At 37.2% G+C, this 15,741-nt stretch overlaps 1 protein-coding gene and 1 pseudogene across 6 annotated transcripts in view; both read right to left on the bottom strand.

Annotated features, from left to right (window-relative positions):
- Window positions 1–15,741, bottom strand: part of USP8 (ubiquitin specific peptidase 8) — a 98,027-nt gene that overhangs the window by 9,517 nt on the left and 72,769 nt on the right. For 5 of the 6 annotated variants that reach the window (XM_064295195.1, XM_023539484.2, XM_064295196.1 and 2 more), the window contains 4 exons: window positions 12,843–13,005; window positions 10,956–11,100; window positions 10,429–10,652; window positions 6,156–6,725 (listed from right to left, as the gene is read on the bottom strand). In XM_064295195.1, the coding sequence (XP_064151265.1) occupies window positions 6,156–6,725; window positions 10,429–10,652; window positions 10,956–11,100; window positions 12,843–13,005 (1,102 nt within the window). The remainder of the gene's footprint in view (window positions 1–6,155; window positions 6,726–10,428; window positions 10,653–10,955; window positions 11,101–12,842; window positions 13,006–15,741) is intronic. The other variant, XM_064295198.1, reaches the window with a different exon arrangement.
- LOC111747822 (U5 spliceosomal RNA) lies at window positions 12,464–12,564 on the bottom strand (annotated as a pseudogene).

The following is a 15,741-nucleotide window of genomic DNA, read 5'->3' as shown; positions in this document are numbered from 1 at the left end:
ATAGGAAAATTGGACATCCACATACTAAAAGATGAATTTAGACCCTTACCTCAGAACATACACAAAAATTAACTCAAAATGGATCACAAACCTAATTATAAGACCTAAAACTAAAACTTTTACACAAAAACACACGCGAGCATCTTCATGACTTCAGATTAGGCAAAGAGTTCCTTAGATACAATACCAAAACCATGATCCATGTAAGATATATCAGACTGCAACAAAAATTTTTGTGCTTTAAAAGACACCGTTAAGGAAAAAGATGAGCCATAGTCTGAAAGAAAATATTTACAAATCATATTTCTGAAAAATGAACTGTATCTGAAATATTATAAAGAACTCATGTAGCCCAGTAACACAACAACCCAATTAAAAAATGAGCAAAAGATCTCTGAATACACAGTTAATCAAGATTAAACATATGGCTCATAGGCATATGAAAAGATGTTCAACATTATTAGTCATTAAAGAAAAAGCAAATTAAAACCACAATGACCATGAACATCTGCCACCTTTGCCATGAGACCAAAAGAACTGGATGGTGTCTGGCTACCGTTACTGAACATTTTGATTAAGGATTCTGTAGAGGAATCCTGATCAAAAGGGGAAAAATGCAGAACAGAATTTCAAATCCTCGTGGACTCCAGACTTTCTGGAGCCATGGTGGCTATATGAACCCCTGAAACTATTGCCCTGAGATTATCTTTAAACCTTAAGCAAACCCAAAAACCCAGTGCCCTCGAGTCGATTCCAACTCATAGGGATCCTAATACCCCCAAAGTCTTCTTAAAACTATAGTTTAACTAGTAAAAAATGTCTGCCTTGCGCATTATGTTCTTTTAAGAACTATCTCTGTAGGATCAAACTGACAACAGCAACTCAAAAGATTAGATAGGGGGCAATGAATCTACGTTAATGGGGAAGGAACAACTCGGAAAAGGAGAGTGAGAATGGTTGCACATCTTGAAGAATGTAATCAATGTCACTTAGTTGTACATGTAGAAACTGTTGAATAGTTGTATGTTTACTGGGTATATTCAGAACAACAACAAAAACCAACAAAGAGATACCACTTTATACCCTTTAGAGTTGCCACAATACAATAAACAGACAATAATAAATGTTAACAAGAATGTCGGGAAATAGGAACCCTCATACATTGCTGGTGGGAATGTAAAATGGGCAGGGTACTCTGGAAAACATCTGGCAGTTTTAAAGAAAAAGTTTAAAAACAAATAAAAATAAAACTACAATTTCATACTTAGGTATCTACCCAAAAGAAATGAAAACATATTTCCACATAAAGATTCGTAGGTAAATGTTCATAGGAGCACTGTTCGTAACAGCCCAAAAGTAGAAACAATCCAAATGTCCACCAACTGGTAAACGGATAAATAAAATGTGGTATTATTCATACAATGGCATACTATTCATTCAAGAAATGAACTGCTGATACATGCTAGAACATGGATGAATCACAAAAACATTATGCTAAGTAAAAGAAACCAGGCACAAAGACCATATGTTGTGTAATTCCATTTATATAAAATGACAAGAAAAGGCACATCTTTGGTGGCCTGGAGCTGTGAGTGGAAGTGGGGAGTAACTACAATAGACCACAGGAATCTTTTAGCGTGATGAAATGTTTTCCAAAATTGGATTGTGACAATGCTTTCATAACTCTGTAAGTTACTAAAAATCAGTGGATTGTACAATAAAAATGGGTGAATTTTATGGTATATAAATTATACCTCGACACAGCTCTTAAATAAAAACAAAAACAAAGAAATCTTATAAAAGGCCTAAGGATTTTTTTCAATTTCATAAAATGAACAGAATATACTGTCAAACTTTAAGTAGGAAGACAAACTTCTATTCCTATAGAATATCAATGGATCAACTACGTAAAAACAAACAAAAAACAGCTACCAAAGACAGCAAAGATCCCCTTCAGAGAGCAGATCTCAAGATGGAGGACGACAATATGATTAAGATAACCATGTGGTTATTAATCCATGTTTTTCCCGACTCCCATAATGAACTACTTAGTTTCTTTCGGTATCCTCTGTAATCTCTCTAAAAGTTCCTGTTTTTAGAATTCCACTTTCTGGTTGTCCTTTAACAGGCTGTTAACACTGTTAAAATTTCAGAAGTGGAAGAAATCTTTAACTTTCCCCAACATAAACCTACCACTAGCTAGTAATACAACCAAATCCATCAGACTGCAAATGCAAAAGGAAAAAAAAAATAAGGCCTCTGAAAATTTGATTCCGTTTTACCGGCAAATTCAAAAGATACTTCAAATCAAGTTCCCTGTTGAGAATTTGCATTTCCACCCCAGATATACTGAATCAGAATCTACATTTTAAAACAAGATCCCCAGGTATTTTTGTGTATAACTTCCTGGGAACTTGCTAGAAATGCAAATTCTCAGCAGGGAATTTGTTAGAAGTGCAAACTCTCTAGGTTTGAACCGGAACAAACCTGTTTGAAGTCCTGCTTTCAATTAAAGGTTTTAAAGCCCATTTGGAATTTCCTAACACTCAAAAGATGAAGAATTAAGAAACTCTTAATTCTTAACTCAGTGGGGAAAAAAAAGATGACAATCAAAGTGGATCGAATGATTCACAATACATGGCCAAATACAAGATGCTGGTCATTTGTGTATACTCATCATGGCTGTATTTGAATATTTTCCATTTATTTAAGTCCCATATGATTTTGGTTACCATGAAAGGGGTCATGCTCCAAAAAAAAATTAAAGTATTAAAGAAAATGAAGAGATTACAGAATTTTAAATAGAGCAATATTCAAAAGTACAAATCCATTTTATGTCTTCTTGGAACATATCACAGATATATAAAATTCACTTTAATTTTATATTTTATTTTAAAAATTACTATAAACCAAAAAACCCATTGCTGTCAAGTTGATTCCTACTATAGCAAAGTAAAAACTTGTTAAAATTAGCAACAATTTTAATGAAACTTATTCTAGAATAAATTACATGTCCATCCACTTTAAGACTTTAAAAAAAAATTTCATAAATACATTTATAGGAAAAGTCTTACCAAACCAAAACCAAACGCACTGCTGTTGAGTTGATTCCGACTCATAGCGACCCTATAGGACAGAGTAGAACTGCCCTGTAGAGTTTCCAAGGAGCGCCTGGCGGATTTGAACTGCCGACCTCTTGGTTAGCAGCTGTAGCACTTAACCACTATGCCACCAGGGTTTCCAAAAGTCTTACAGAGGTATACAAATTAACTGATACTTAACATGTTAATTTTATCAAAAAAAATAGTTACACACGGAAAAATTTAGCCATCTAGGACATGTAGGGCTACCCTGCCACACGAACAGGTACCCTTCTAGTGTTGTGGCAGTGGACACTCAGGCCTGTGTTTGCAAATGTAAGCAAGCCAGCTTTTTACTCTTTAGCAGAGCCAAACTACTATGCAGTGAGGCCCAGAGTTTTTATACTAGACGATCCTGCCTGTCTCCAGGGAGGAGGTAACTATTAGATTAGGTGCAGGAATCTTGGCCATACTCCCAGGCTCTGGGTTGAAGTCTTTTCCCCACTGCTTCCTGGCTCCTTATTTTCTGAACAGTTGCTGCTCTCTTCCATTTATGACTTCCATTCTTGCCTTGAATTTACCTTCCCTTCTCCCTACTTGACCTTAGCTCTGCCCCTTGGAATACTGCTGCCTCTGGTCCTTTTGGGAATTTTTTTTTCTTCTTTTTTTATTGTGCTTTAAGTGAAAATTTACAATCCAAGTCGGTTTCTCATACAAAAACTTATACACACATTATTATGTGACCCTAGCTGCTCTTCTATAATGTGACAGCACACTCCTCCTCTCCACCCCGTATTTCCCGTGTCCATTCAACCAGCTCCTGTCCACTCTGCCTTCTCATCTCCCCTACAGACAGCAGCTGCCCACATACATAGTCTCATGTGTCTACTTGAGCTAAGAAGCTCACTCCCCACCAGTATCATTTTATGTCTTATAGTCAGTCCAGTATAATCTTTGAAGAGTTGGTTTCAGGAATGGTTTTAGTTTTGGACTAACAGAGAGTCCAGGGACAATGTCCTCTGGGGTCCCTCCAGTCTCAGTCAGACCATTAAGTCTGGTCTTTTTACTAGAATTTGAGGTCTGTATCCCACTTTTCTCCTGCTCCATCAGGGATTCTCTGTTGTGTTCTCTGTCAGGGCTGTCACTGGTGGTAGCTGGGCACCATCTAGCTCTTCTGGTCTCAGGTTGATAGTCTCTGGTTTATTGTCCTTTTCTGTCTCTTGGGCTCATATATTCTTTGTGTCTTTGGTGATCCTCATTCTCCTCTGCTCCAGGTGGGTTGAGACTATTTGATGCATCTTAGATGGCTGCTTGCTAGTTTTTAAGACCCCAGACACCACATACCAAAGTGAGATGCAGAACATTTTAATACACTCTGTTACACCAATTAACCTAGAGTTCTACTTTTAAAAGGAGCATGCAACAAATGCCATCTCAACTATTTTTCAATCTGTTATATTATTCCAAAAACCAAACCAAACCTGTTGCCATCGAGTCGCATCTGACTCATAGTGACCCTATAGGAGAGAATAGAACTGCCCCACAGGGTTTCCAAGGAGCAGCTGGTAGATTCGAACTGCTGACCTTCTGATTAGCAGCTGAGCTCTTAACCACTGAACCACCAGGGTTCCAGTTATATTATAGGAAGCATCAATAACTATAACGTGATAATCTTAGGCTATTTAAATCTGTAGGGATATTTGGCACCTACACCAAAAAAAAAAAGATTCGAACTGTTGACCTTCTGATTAGCAGCTGAGCTCTTAACCACTGAGCCACCAGGGTTCCGGTTATATTATAGGAAGCATCAATAACTATAACATGATAATCTTAGGCTATTTAAATCTGTAGGGATATTTGGCACCTACACCAAAAGACCCCAGAATTGCAAATGCTTTAAGTTCTAATGACTATCTGCCTCAAGTATGGGAAGATGGAAACGAAGTGGCTTTGGAAGCTAACTGCTGATGTGATCTTAGCCAAATTATTAACATCTAAGTTTCAGTTTCATTTGTAAACTTAATACCTTATAGGGTTACCAAAAAGAATAAATATGATAAGGCAGGAAAAATGCTTGTCATATATTAGATATTCAATGAATAATACTTAAGCTGCATCGTAAGTAAGTTTTCACAAACTCTCTACCTCCCATGAAGAAAGTTGAGATTTCTGTGCATGAGTTTCATGTTCCCAATTTTGAGTACTTGGGTTTTTTACATGGGAACGACATTTTTCACAGTTGAAATTACCAGATAAGCATTCCCTGGATAAGTGCAACATTAATGAATTGTCAGTTTTTGTAGTATGTCTGAACTGCTGCATGAGACAAAGAAATTGACATTTTCTATTTCGCTTTCCATCAGAAGTTACTGTTACACTACCAAAAATGTATTTCCATTTGTATTTATGTAAAAAGGGCTATGATTCTGCTTTTATAAAACTTTTCTAGGGTTCAAAAGAAAAGCTTATTGTTAACTGCATAATGAAGAAAAAAAAAATGAAAAGCATGGTATTAATTAGGTTAAAAAAAATAACAACACAAAAATATCCCCCGAAATTATGGGAATCAATTTTGAGTATATAACCAAAGGAAGAAAAAAGCAACATTAATGGTTATGCCAATTATTACGTGAGCTGATAAAATAAGAGACAAAATGGCATAGACATGACCAAAAAAAATCATTATGCTCAAATATAAATGTCGGGCTGTAAACAGTCTAAGCAGATACATACTCCTTCATACAGATATTTGGCAACTAACTCCTCTATACTGTGAGGATTATGTTTCACTCTGGGTCTTTTGATGATCATATATCACACAGAAAAATGAAGAATTATCTACTTATCTCAATTATTAGAATATGTTATATGACATAGACACAAAACAACTCCATTTCCAATTATTTCATAAATGTAGTAGGTGAGCAAATGTGGATGGATCAGTACAAATCTATCATTCCCTAGAAAGCTACTCAAAATGTCTGCCCTGTTTATTGAATGATACTGGTGTTATGACCTTTTTACATACATTTTATTTCACTTAATTGGCAATTTATACTGTTTGTTTCAACTCACCTTGCCTGAACTTGAATCTTCTGTCTGGGGCACATCTCCTGTTGACTTTTTCGGCACTTCTGGGGTTGGACACCTTTTCTCTCTGTCTTCCACAGATTTCTTGGCATCAGTAGTTTCATGTTCACTTCTACTTTGTCTTTTTATTCCTGTTATTTCTTTGCCCCACTTTCCTGAGGTTTCTTTATCTTCCTTCTTGGTCTGTTCATTTTCCCTTTTTTCTATTTCTTCTTTTGTTTTTTGTTCCTTCTCTGTGATTTCATTTTCTTCAGCTTCTGATTTCTTTCTGGCTTCTTGTTCTTCCCTCCTCAGTTTCTCTTTCTGTTCTTCTTGTTGCCTTTCCTGAAGTTCTTTTTCTTGTTTGCTTTTCTCCATTAGAAGAGCAGTTTCTGCATGAATACGAGCTTTTTCTTCGCCTGTTAACATAGCAGCTGTTGGAGTCAATGTTGGCTTTGTGGAACGATCAGGAACAACTTTTCCATCCTGAGAAGACTGTTGCTTATAGTCTGTACTTTCAGGTTTTACGCTATGATCTTCAGGTAATTTTAATGTTGGCTTTTTAGTACGATCAATCTATAGCAACGAAAACAGCAAAACATATTTTTGTCAAAATTCAGGAATGTAATCTCAGTTCTTGGAATTGTGTTGTGACAAAAGAACCACCAGTTTGTGCAGAAAACATCCGCCAGAAAGTCTATTTGTAAATCACTCAATGTCAAGATTTCTCACAAGGCAGAACTGGCATGGGAGATACTCAAACACCACTGACACTTCTTCTTTACTCAATGCTTTCAATTCACCTTGATGTGTTCTGTATATGAAAGAGTTAATAATATCTTTATTCGAAAACATAAAACCTAGACCTGGAGATATCTAGGCTCATCTTCCATTTCCACATATCCAACTGCTTATTCAACATCTCTGTGTGAGAGCTGCACATGTATTGTCAAAACTCATTTCATGATTTTTCCCCACAAACATGGTCACCTTCATTTGTTCCTTATTTCATGGATGTAGCCACTAGCTACATAGTTACTTAAACTAGAAACCTGAGAGTCTTCTATGATGTATTTTGCCCCTACTTTCTACAGTCTGATTATTTGCCTCTTATATCTCTCCCTCCATCTCCACTACCACCAGGCAAGTCTATGCCAACATCCTCTGACCACGACTACAGCACAGCTTCCATCTGGTTTCCCAGATCATCTTTTGCCTCCCTTCTAATCTATTCCTCCACAGTGTAGCCGCAGTAATCACTTTACGACACAAATCTGACCATGTCCCTCCCCTGCTTAAACCCCTATTTTAAATAGCTACCCACTGCATTCAGATTATGTCTTTATCATGGCCTATAAGGCCCTATGTGGTCTTACCTCTTTGGCCTCCTCTTATACTACTCTATATACTAGCCATACTTGTCTTTAAAAAAATTCCTCAAAGATACCATCTCCCTTTGCTCAGCTCCAGGCCTTTACACAAGCTGTTCATCTAGATCATGCCCACCAGAACATCAGGTCTTGGCTTAAATATTTCTCCCTTAGAAAAGACTTCCCTGAAGTCTCTTAGACTAAAACTAGCCAAGTCCCCTGATACATGCTCTCATAATACCTCATTCTTTTCCCTCCTAGAATATAAGCTCCAGGAGGGTAGAGAATGTAACTGACATAAGGTCAGTAAATATCTTACTGAGGGAATGAACAAAATATTCCACAACAACTTCCACAACTAATTGGTATCCTTCAAGTTGAGTAATAATTAAACTACCTACGTTTCTGAGATATGAGCTAAATGTCTCTTACCTCAATTTAACAGCATACTAACTCCGCCCCATTCTTAGAGGTGACCTACCATCATTTCTTGAGAACACAGTTTACTGAAACAAAGAGAACTTATAAGCACATCTGCCAATAACAACTTGCCCAGTGTTCTTAAAAAATGAATTTTGTATTTTTCCACTAGAAAACAATAAGGTAGGAAGTTAGTGAAGAAGAAATCATTCCTTCCTCTTCACTTTTTCTTGCCTCTCCATTAAAAAAAAAAATCTATTCTCTCTTCTATATATTATTTGAGAATGAAGAACACTTGTGGGAATGCAGTTAACAATAAAGTGGACCAGGAACCAAAAGAAATGCTATTTCCACCCACATTTTGAGAGCTCAATCTATTTTTCCCTAATCTCAAAAGCACAGCTCTGATCACATCACTCCTAAGTTTAAAATACTTCAATGGTTCTCTTATGCCTACAGAATAAAAATCAAATTCGATCCAAGTCTCTCTCGATGACTCTTGTCCATATTTCCTATCTTATCTATTATCATACTTTCATCTCTCCAACAGAGGCCTGTGTGCAAACATGCCAAAACTACTCACTGTTCCTTGACCTTGCCCTGTGCTTTAGCCAAATACTTTTCTACTTGTCTCTCCTATCCTCAAATCCTTCTGAACTATTAACCAAAAAATCCAAACCCACTGCCGCTGAGTAGATTCCGACTCAAAGCAACGCCATAGGGTTTCCCAAGGCTATAAATCTCTACGGAAGCAGACTGCTGCATTTTTCTCTCACAAAGCTGCCGGTAGTTTCGGACTACCGACCTTTCAGTTAGCAGTCAATCACTTTAACCACTGTGCCATCAGGGCTCCTTTCACACTGTCCAATACCCATATATTCAGCAATTACCTCAAAGGTGTCATGACATTCTCAGAACCAAATTAATTTTTATTAAAGCTCAGCTAAAATACTACCTCCTCCATGAAGACCTATCTGGTCTCCTCAGCTAGAATTTCTCTCCCTGTTCTATGCTATTAATTAGAGTAATGATGATACTTTGTTTTATGCCATGGTTGATTCTGTACAAGTCTCTCCTATGCATCAGACAGAATCCATATCATACTCATATCTGTAACCCTTCATGTTGTCTTTCATACAAAAGATTCTTAAAATATATTTCACAAAGTGCACATAGCTCAGAAAGCCATGCTGGGACACAAAAGGATTAGGGTTCAAATATATTAAGTTGAAAGAAAGTGTAGTAATATAAGTTCTTTTCAGAATTTTTTTTTGATTCATATTTTGAGAAGCTGTTTAATCAAGTCTTGTTTAGTGTTAAGACTTAATCTGTAATATTAAAGTTTATTGTTCATTGTCAGCTGCCATCGAGTTACCCCGGCTCATGGCCACCACATGTGCTAGAGAATAGAACTGTTTCATAGGATTTTCTTGGCTGTAATCTTTATGGAAGCAACTTGCCAGACTTTTCTTCTGCAGAGCTGCTGCTGGGTATGTTCAAACCGCCAACCTTTAGGTTCACAGCCGACCGCAAACTACTCGAGCCGCCCAGGCTCCTAGAGTAGAGATGAACCCCTTCATTTTATAACAAAAATTACCGAATTTTCTATTCACAGCCTATTCTGCAGATAAAATAAAATCTACTTAAAATATGAAAAACTATACATATCTGAGAAAAAAATAAAAAATGAACTAAAAAAATCTTAATGGAAGTGGTTTCCAGAGGATGCAGGGGAGGAAGGAAGGGGGAGTTACTGCTTAGTGGGTACTAGGTCTCTATTTGGGGCAATGAAAAAATTTTGGAAATAAACAGGGTAATGGTTGCACAACATTATAAATGTAATTAATGTTATGAATTGTACACTTAAAATGGTTAAAATGGCAAATTTTGTTACATACATTTTACCATAATAAGAAAAAACATCTTAATGAACAGGCATAGAGGAGAATTAAATTCAACCTCCCATTAAATAAAATTCAATGAAGAGAAAGTTGTTGCAATTTTTTATTTTAATATCTTGGTTATTTAAAAAATTTTCAATAATTATTGTTAAAGCAAGGCTGTTGTTTAGGGATCAAATTCTAACGAAATGGAACTAAAGTTTTGTTTCCAAGCCAAAATACTGATATCACATATGTATCATATGTAAAGCTAACTACGTGGGAAAATACTATGAGCCAAATTGTGACATGAAACCCTGAAAGGGTTGTTCAAGTTCACTGTGCTAACACCATCTTTTATTAGTAATGCCTGTAGAAAATGGACTGCCAGATGGGTTTGAAATCCTCTGAATTAGCTATTCTATTATTACCTGAGGCAATAAGAATGAAAAATTTTTACAACAAAAAAGGTCCCAAAAGACAGATTCTTCTGATCAGTACTTTTCGTTCTAAGATATTAGAGATTATATATAAAACTTCATTTCCATACTACACATTTAATATTAAAACAAAAGAGACAATAAAGTTAAAAGAAAATAAAAAACATACCTGTGGTACACTCTTTACAATAGGCACTGGCTGAACTGGAGGCGAAACATCAGATTTAGAAGAAGCAATTGGTTCAACTGGAGTTGATAAATTAAGTGGTTCCATTCTCTCATCTTGATTCTTTTTCAATTCTATATTTTTGTCTACTTGTATAGGAGGCGGTGGCATTTGGGCAGTAGGTTTAGAAGGAACTGGTTCTTCCAGTGAGGGGTAAGTAAAATCCACTAAAATCCCCAAAATAATAATAATACTTTATTAAGAATAGTTAACCCCATAATCTGTTCTTACACATCTCACACACATTATATGTGACAGTTAAATGCAAACTAAATGAAGTGAAAACCACACAGTCTTAAAGAAAACATTAACTTTTGGGCTGTGGATATCTTGTATTTTTCATGACTGAAAACAAACTGCTACCTAATAAGACAAACGCAAACACAACCAAGAATGTTACTCTGACAATATAAATTATTTTAAGGTATATTTTGCGAAGCAATTTTAAACAAAAATTTTCACATACATACATGAAATAGACACCTCTTCATTCTTGCCTCGTGGGGGTGGAGTGACTTTAGCATTTGTTGTGTACTGGGGATAGCAGAGAAGCCAGTTTTCATAGCCTCCCTCTAAAACCAAAGGCTCATTGCGCAGGAGAGTTTTACTTTCCCACTATAAGAAAAAGGAAATACTATTTTTAGTATGGCAGCAGTCTCTCAACAGCTAAAAACACAACAAACCTGAATTTTAAAATTGCTCCTTTGAAGAAAATTTATCTTCTAAATGATGAAAAATTTGAGAACCAAATTCAAAATATAGCATTAACATACCTAGATGTATAGACCAGGTTTTTAAAACCACACAATTCATGACCTTAGAAGAGAAACTAGAAAATAAGTAAATATAAAATAAAAATGACCTACAACTTCACCATGCAGAGATAGTACTTCAGCATTTTGGAGTTCTTGAAGACAGTTTTCTACATAGATATACATTTCTTTTCAAATTTTATTTTTACAAGACAAATATTCTTAGTAATTCATATATTTTCTTATGAAGCTTTTTGCTATTTTCTTGGTGAAGAGTGAATATCCTCTGAGTATTATGAAAAATAGGCTTTGTTATATGTGTTACAAATATTCTTCCTGATTTGTATTTTCTTTATAATGTTTTTTACGTGGTCAAATCTATTCATCTTTCTTTATGGCACTCTGATTTGGAATCAAGATAATAAAAATATCTACCATTTTTTTCTTCTGGCGTTTCTTTATGTCAACCAACACATTTGCATCTTTAATCCATTTGAGATTTATTTTGGTCCAAAATAAGGTAGGGATCCACTTTATTTACTGGCTAGCCAGTTGTCCCAAACCATTCATTTCAATCTATCTTTTCCTCACTGATTTATGTCACCTTTATCACACACTAAACTTTCATATAGCTTAGATTGAACTTTATGAAATTGCCACTTTCATAAGTCAATACCAGCTGGCTATTAGCAGTTTCATATAATCAGCCTATACCTGGATTCTCTATTTTAAAGCATGGCTGTATTCAAGCTTTTAAGATATAAAATAATGTAGCATCAACTGATTGTACTACCAGCAGAATGACTTTTAATTTTCACCAGCATTCAGTGTTATTGTTGTTTAATAATTTAACAAATTAAGTATTATTTCTTGTAATCTTTGTAAATTTGATCAGTAAAGATGACCATGAAAATGGCCATTCTTTTAATCTGCATTTATTTGATTACGAGTAGAGCTAATCATTTTTATCTTTATGTCCACTTGCATTTGCTTTTCTGTTCATGTCTATGTTCACTGCCTATTTTACTATTTTATCGTAAATAGTTTTATTTCTTTGTAAAAAGTCTTCAGATTTTAGGTGTTTAAAAATACTGTCATATTTGTTGCAAATATTTTTCTATTTGTCTTCTATCTTCTAATCTTATGATTTTTTACATCTAAGTTTTTATTTTATGAAGTCAAATCTATCCGTCTTTTTTCCCCTTGGTGACTTCTTCCTTTGCCTTTATACACACATATGTATGTATCTTCCTCCTAAGGTTCCTCCTCACAGAAATCTTCAGTAAAAGATGAAAGATTTACTCAATCTGAGGAGAAACCAGAGTATTGCCTTCATATTTCTAACGTTTAATTATTAAAACAAAAATACAAACACATTTGATTCAGATAATTTCTGGAAAGCCTAATATCCTCTTTTATATAGATCAGTTTGTTTTATTATCCGATGTTTCAAAACAGATCTTTTAAATCTGAATAAAACAAACAACAAAAAAACTACAACCAAAGCATGATGGGTCTTCTTGTCTTATGATGACCTAGATGACATTCCATTCTAATAAACACAAGGCTTACAATTAAAGAAAACTAACAAAGAAACTGGCTAACCTTGAAAAGTGCATCTTTCAGACTCCGTAGAGTTGTTCCAAGCTGTAAATCTCTCGCAGAACTAAACCAGTCAAGAAGTACCACATAATCCACATTCCCCCTCATCTTCCATCTGTCTTTAGAATCATCAGGGAGGTTTGCTTCAATCCAACTGGTAGTGACTCTGAAATATGTTAATATTTGTATTGGCTCAAAAGTAGACGAGAAGTCCTAATATACTAAGTTACTGAATTTTGTCCTACAGCCTGTATCATACCATAGCGAACTCTGAGATTCACTTCACTACCGTAAAATATTGGAATATATTTTAGTAATTAGAAAATAAAAAATAAGACTCAATTCTGACCCTTTACAAAAAAAAAGGGCCAAAGCTGAAAACAGAGGAAGTCATCTGAACACCTCTCCCAGCCAAATATAAATCATCTGGGTAATGTTACTCATATTTCAGTTCTCCTACATCTGTAATTGATAGTTAACCAAACACCAAACATTTCATAAACAGCACTTACTACGTGCCATGGGCTGTTCCAAATGCTTTACAAATATCTCATTGAATCTGCACAACAATCCTATAAAACAGGCATTAAATTATCCTGAGGCACAAAGAGGTAAGTAACTTGCCCAAGGTTACACCTGGTAAGTGGAGTGAGAATTCAAACTTAGGCAATTTGACTCATGTCCATGCTCTTAGTTGCTTTGCTAAGCTGCCTCTTACATCATCAACTGTACTGAATAATATCAACTCTATATTGAAGCACTTCCTTTTACTCAGATAAAAGCTAAAGTCCTCACAATGCCCTATAAAGCCCTATAAAATCTGCCTCTACTCCCCACCCCTATCCTCTTACCTCAGTATTCTCATCTTCAACTGCTCACCCCCACTTATCCACTTCACTCCAGTCACTGGCTTCCTTGTAAGTCCCAGTTTATTCTACAGGCCTCTGCTCTTGCTGTCCCCTCTGTCTAGAACCCTTTTCCTCCAGATACCTGCATCACTCATTCCCTTACCTCAAGGCTTGCTCAACTAGTAACTTCTCTGTGAGGCCTTCCTAGATTAACATTTTAATATCCTCCCCAATATGTATACTTGACATTTCCATCTCCATAACACTCAACAACACCAGACACAGTACTTATTTAAAATTTATATTGTCGGTCTCATGTACCCCTAACTCACTAAAATATAAGCTATGAGAAGGTAAAGATTTTTGTCTGTCCAGTGGTTAAGGCCCAGCACTGAGAACCATGCTTAACTCATAGAAAGTGCTCAATAAATATTTGTTGAATGACTGAACAAATGAATAATACAGATTCACTCCTTCAGGTTAGAAACCCTATAAGGACTTAGTATATAGTAAGCATTTCAATATTTAACTGATGATACTGGGAAGATTGGAAAAATTTGTATCCACAAGAAAAACTAAAATGGTTTAGATTACCACTCCCCACACAAATTTTCATTCCAACATGGTACCCTAGACAGCTGCAACATGCCATCCCCCTCTATAGCAAAGACATGAAAAACTAAGTAAAACAGATACAAGCATCAATCCTGGAACTCTGAGGATCAAGCAAAGGATAAAGAACTAGATCAAACACAGAATGACGGAAGAAATGACGGAGAACAGAAAATGAGGGGAGATACTGAGCGAAGCTCCCCTTCAACTAACAAGGATGCAGCTGCCATATTGAAACACAGACAGCAATGACCCTGGACAGGAAATATGGGAAGGCGACTTCATGGAGCTCACAACTGGAGGCAGAGCACCTGGTTCCCCGAGAAACACGCCTTCTCACCCCACCCCCCTGCAGGTGAGTAGAAACAAGAACCTCGGCCCCCATCCCAGCAGCCCCCACCTCTGGGGTCCACAATATGAGCCCCCTCCTACCCCAGGCTTATTTTTCTTTCTTCCTTTTATTTCTCCTTCCCACCTAGACACATTGCCACCTGCCCCCTCCTTCCTGCCAGCTCCCACTGCAACGTTACTTTTTTCTTTTTCTTCCTCCCTCCCAGATAGATTCCTATGCCACCCCCCGCATTCCTGTCAGCGCCTGCTGCACTGCTGCAGCTGGAAAGCCACTGGTCTGTTGCTGCCCCAGGTCCAACTCGCTCCTACCTATTGGCTTCTGCTGTGCCATTTTTTCCTTTTCTTTTTCCCTCCCACCAAACCTCGCATACCACCCCACCCCCTTTACTCTGGTGCCTGCAGCATCACTGTGGATGAAGCGCCGCCAGCACACTGGCCCACTGCTGCCTCGGGTCCACCCTACCCCACCACATCATATTTTTTTTCCGTTTTCTTTCTCCTTCCCACAGAGCTCCATAAGTCATATCCCCTGCTTCCTACCAGCCCCCAGGTCCACACCGCCCCCACCGCTGGTTCCCATCATGCTACCCCTTATTTTATTCTTTCTTCTCCCTCCCACCTACACCAGTATGCCACCTCCCCCCCTTTCTGTCAGCTCCTGCCACACAACACCATGGCTAGAGCACCCTTGGCACTCAGACCCACCACTGCACAGGGCCCATACAACTCCTCCCCTCCTGCTGAACAGTGGGAAGTGAGCCCGTGACACTTCCTGTCTGATGCCCCTGCCCATTTCGTGAGGGACTTTGGATGCACCCATACCACTGGACCAACACCAAGAGGTAGACAGTGCCCACCCAGTCCACCCTCAGCCACCTCACCAGTGTACAGTGAAGCAGGCTTGCCCTGCCTGCCTCATGCTGTCATCCTACCCAGATAAGGTGGTGAGAGCTATTGTGCCCACAGATGAGGAGGCAGTAGAGCATCCCTGGCCTGCTCGCTCTGGCATATCAAAACAAAACAAAAAAGCAGGATGGAACAAACAAATATACAATTAATAGAGGAAATAATATCTAATGTCTCTGAGACAG

This window comes from Loxodonta africana, chromosome 12 (genome assembly GCF_030014295.1).
Source record: "Loxodonta africana isolate mLoxAfr1 chromosome 12, mLoxAfr1.hap2, whole genome shotgun sequence".
In the NCBI taxonomy this organism is placed as follows: domain Eukaryota; kingdom Metazoa; phylum Chordata; class Mammalia; order Proboscidea; family Elephantidae; genus Loxodonta; species Loxodonta africana.
Note: the sequence above shows the minus strand (reverse complement) of the source record. Positions and strands in the feature narration are given on the sequence as shown.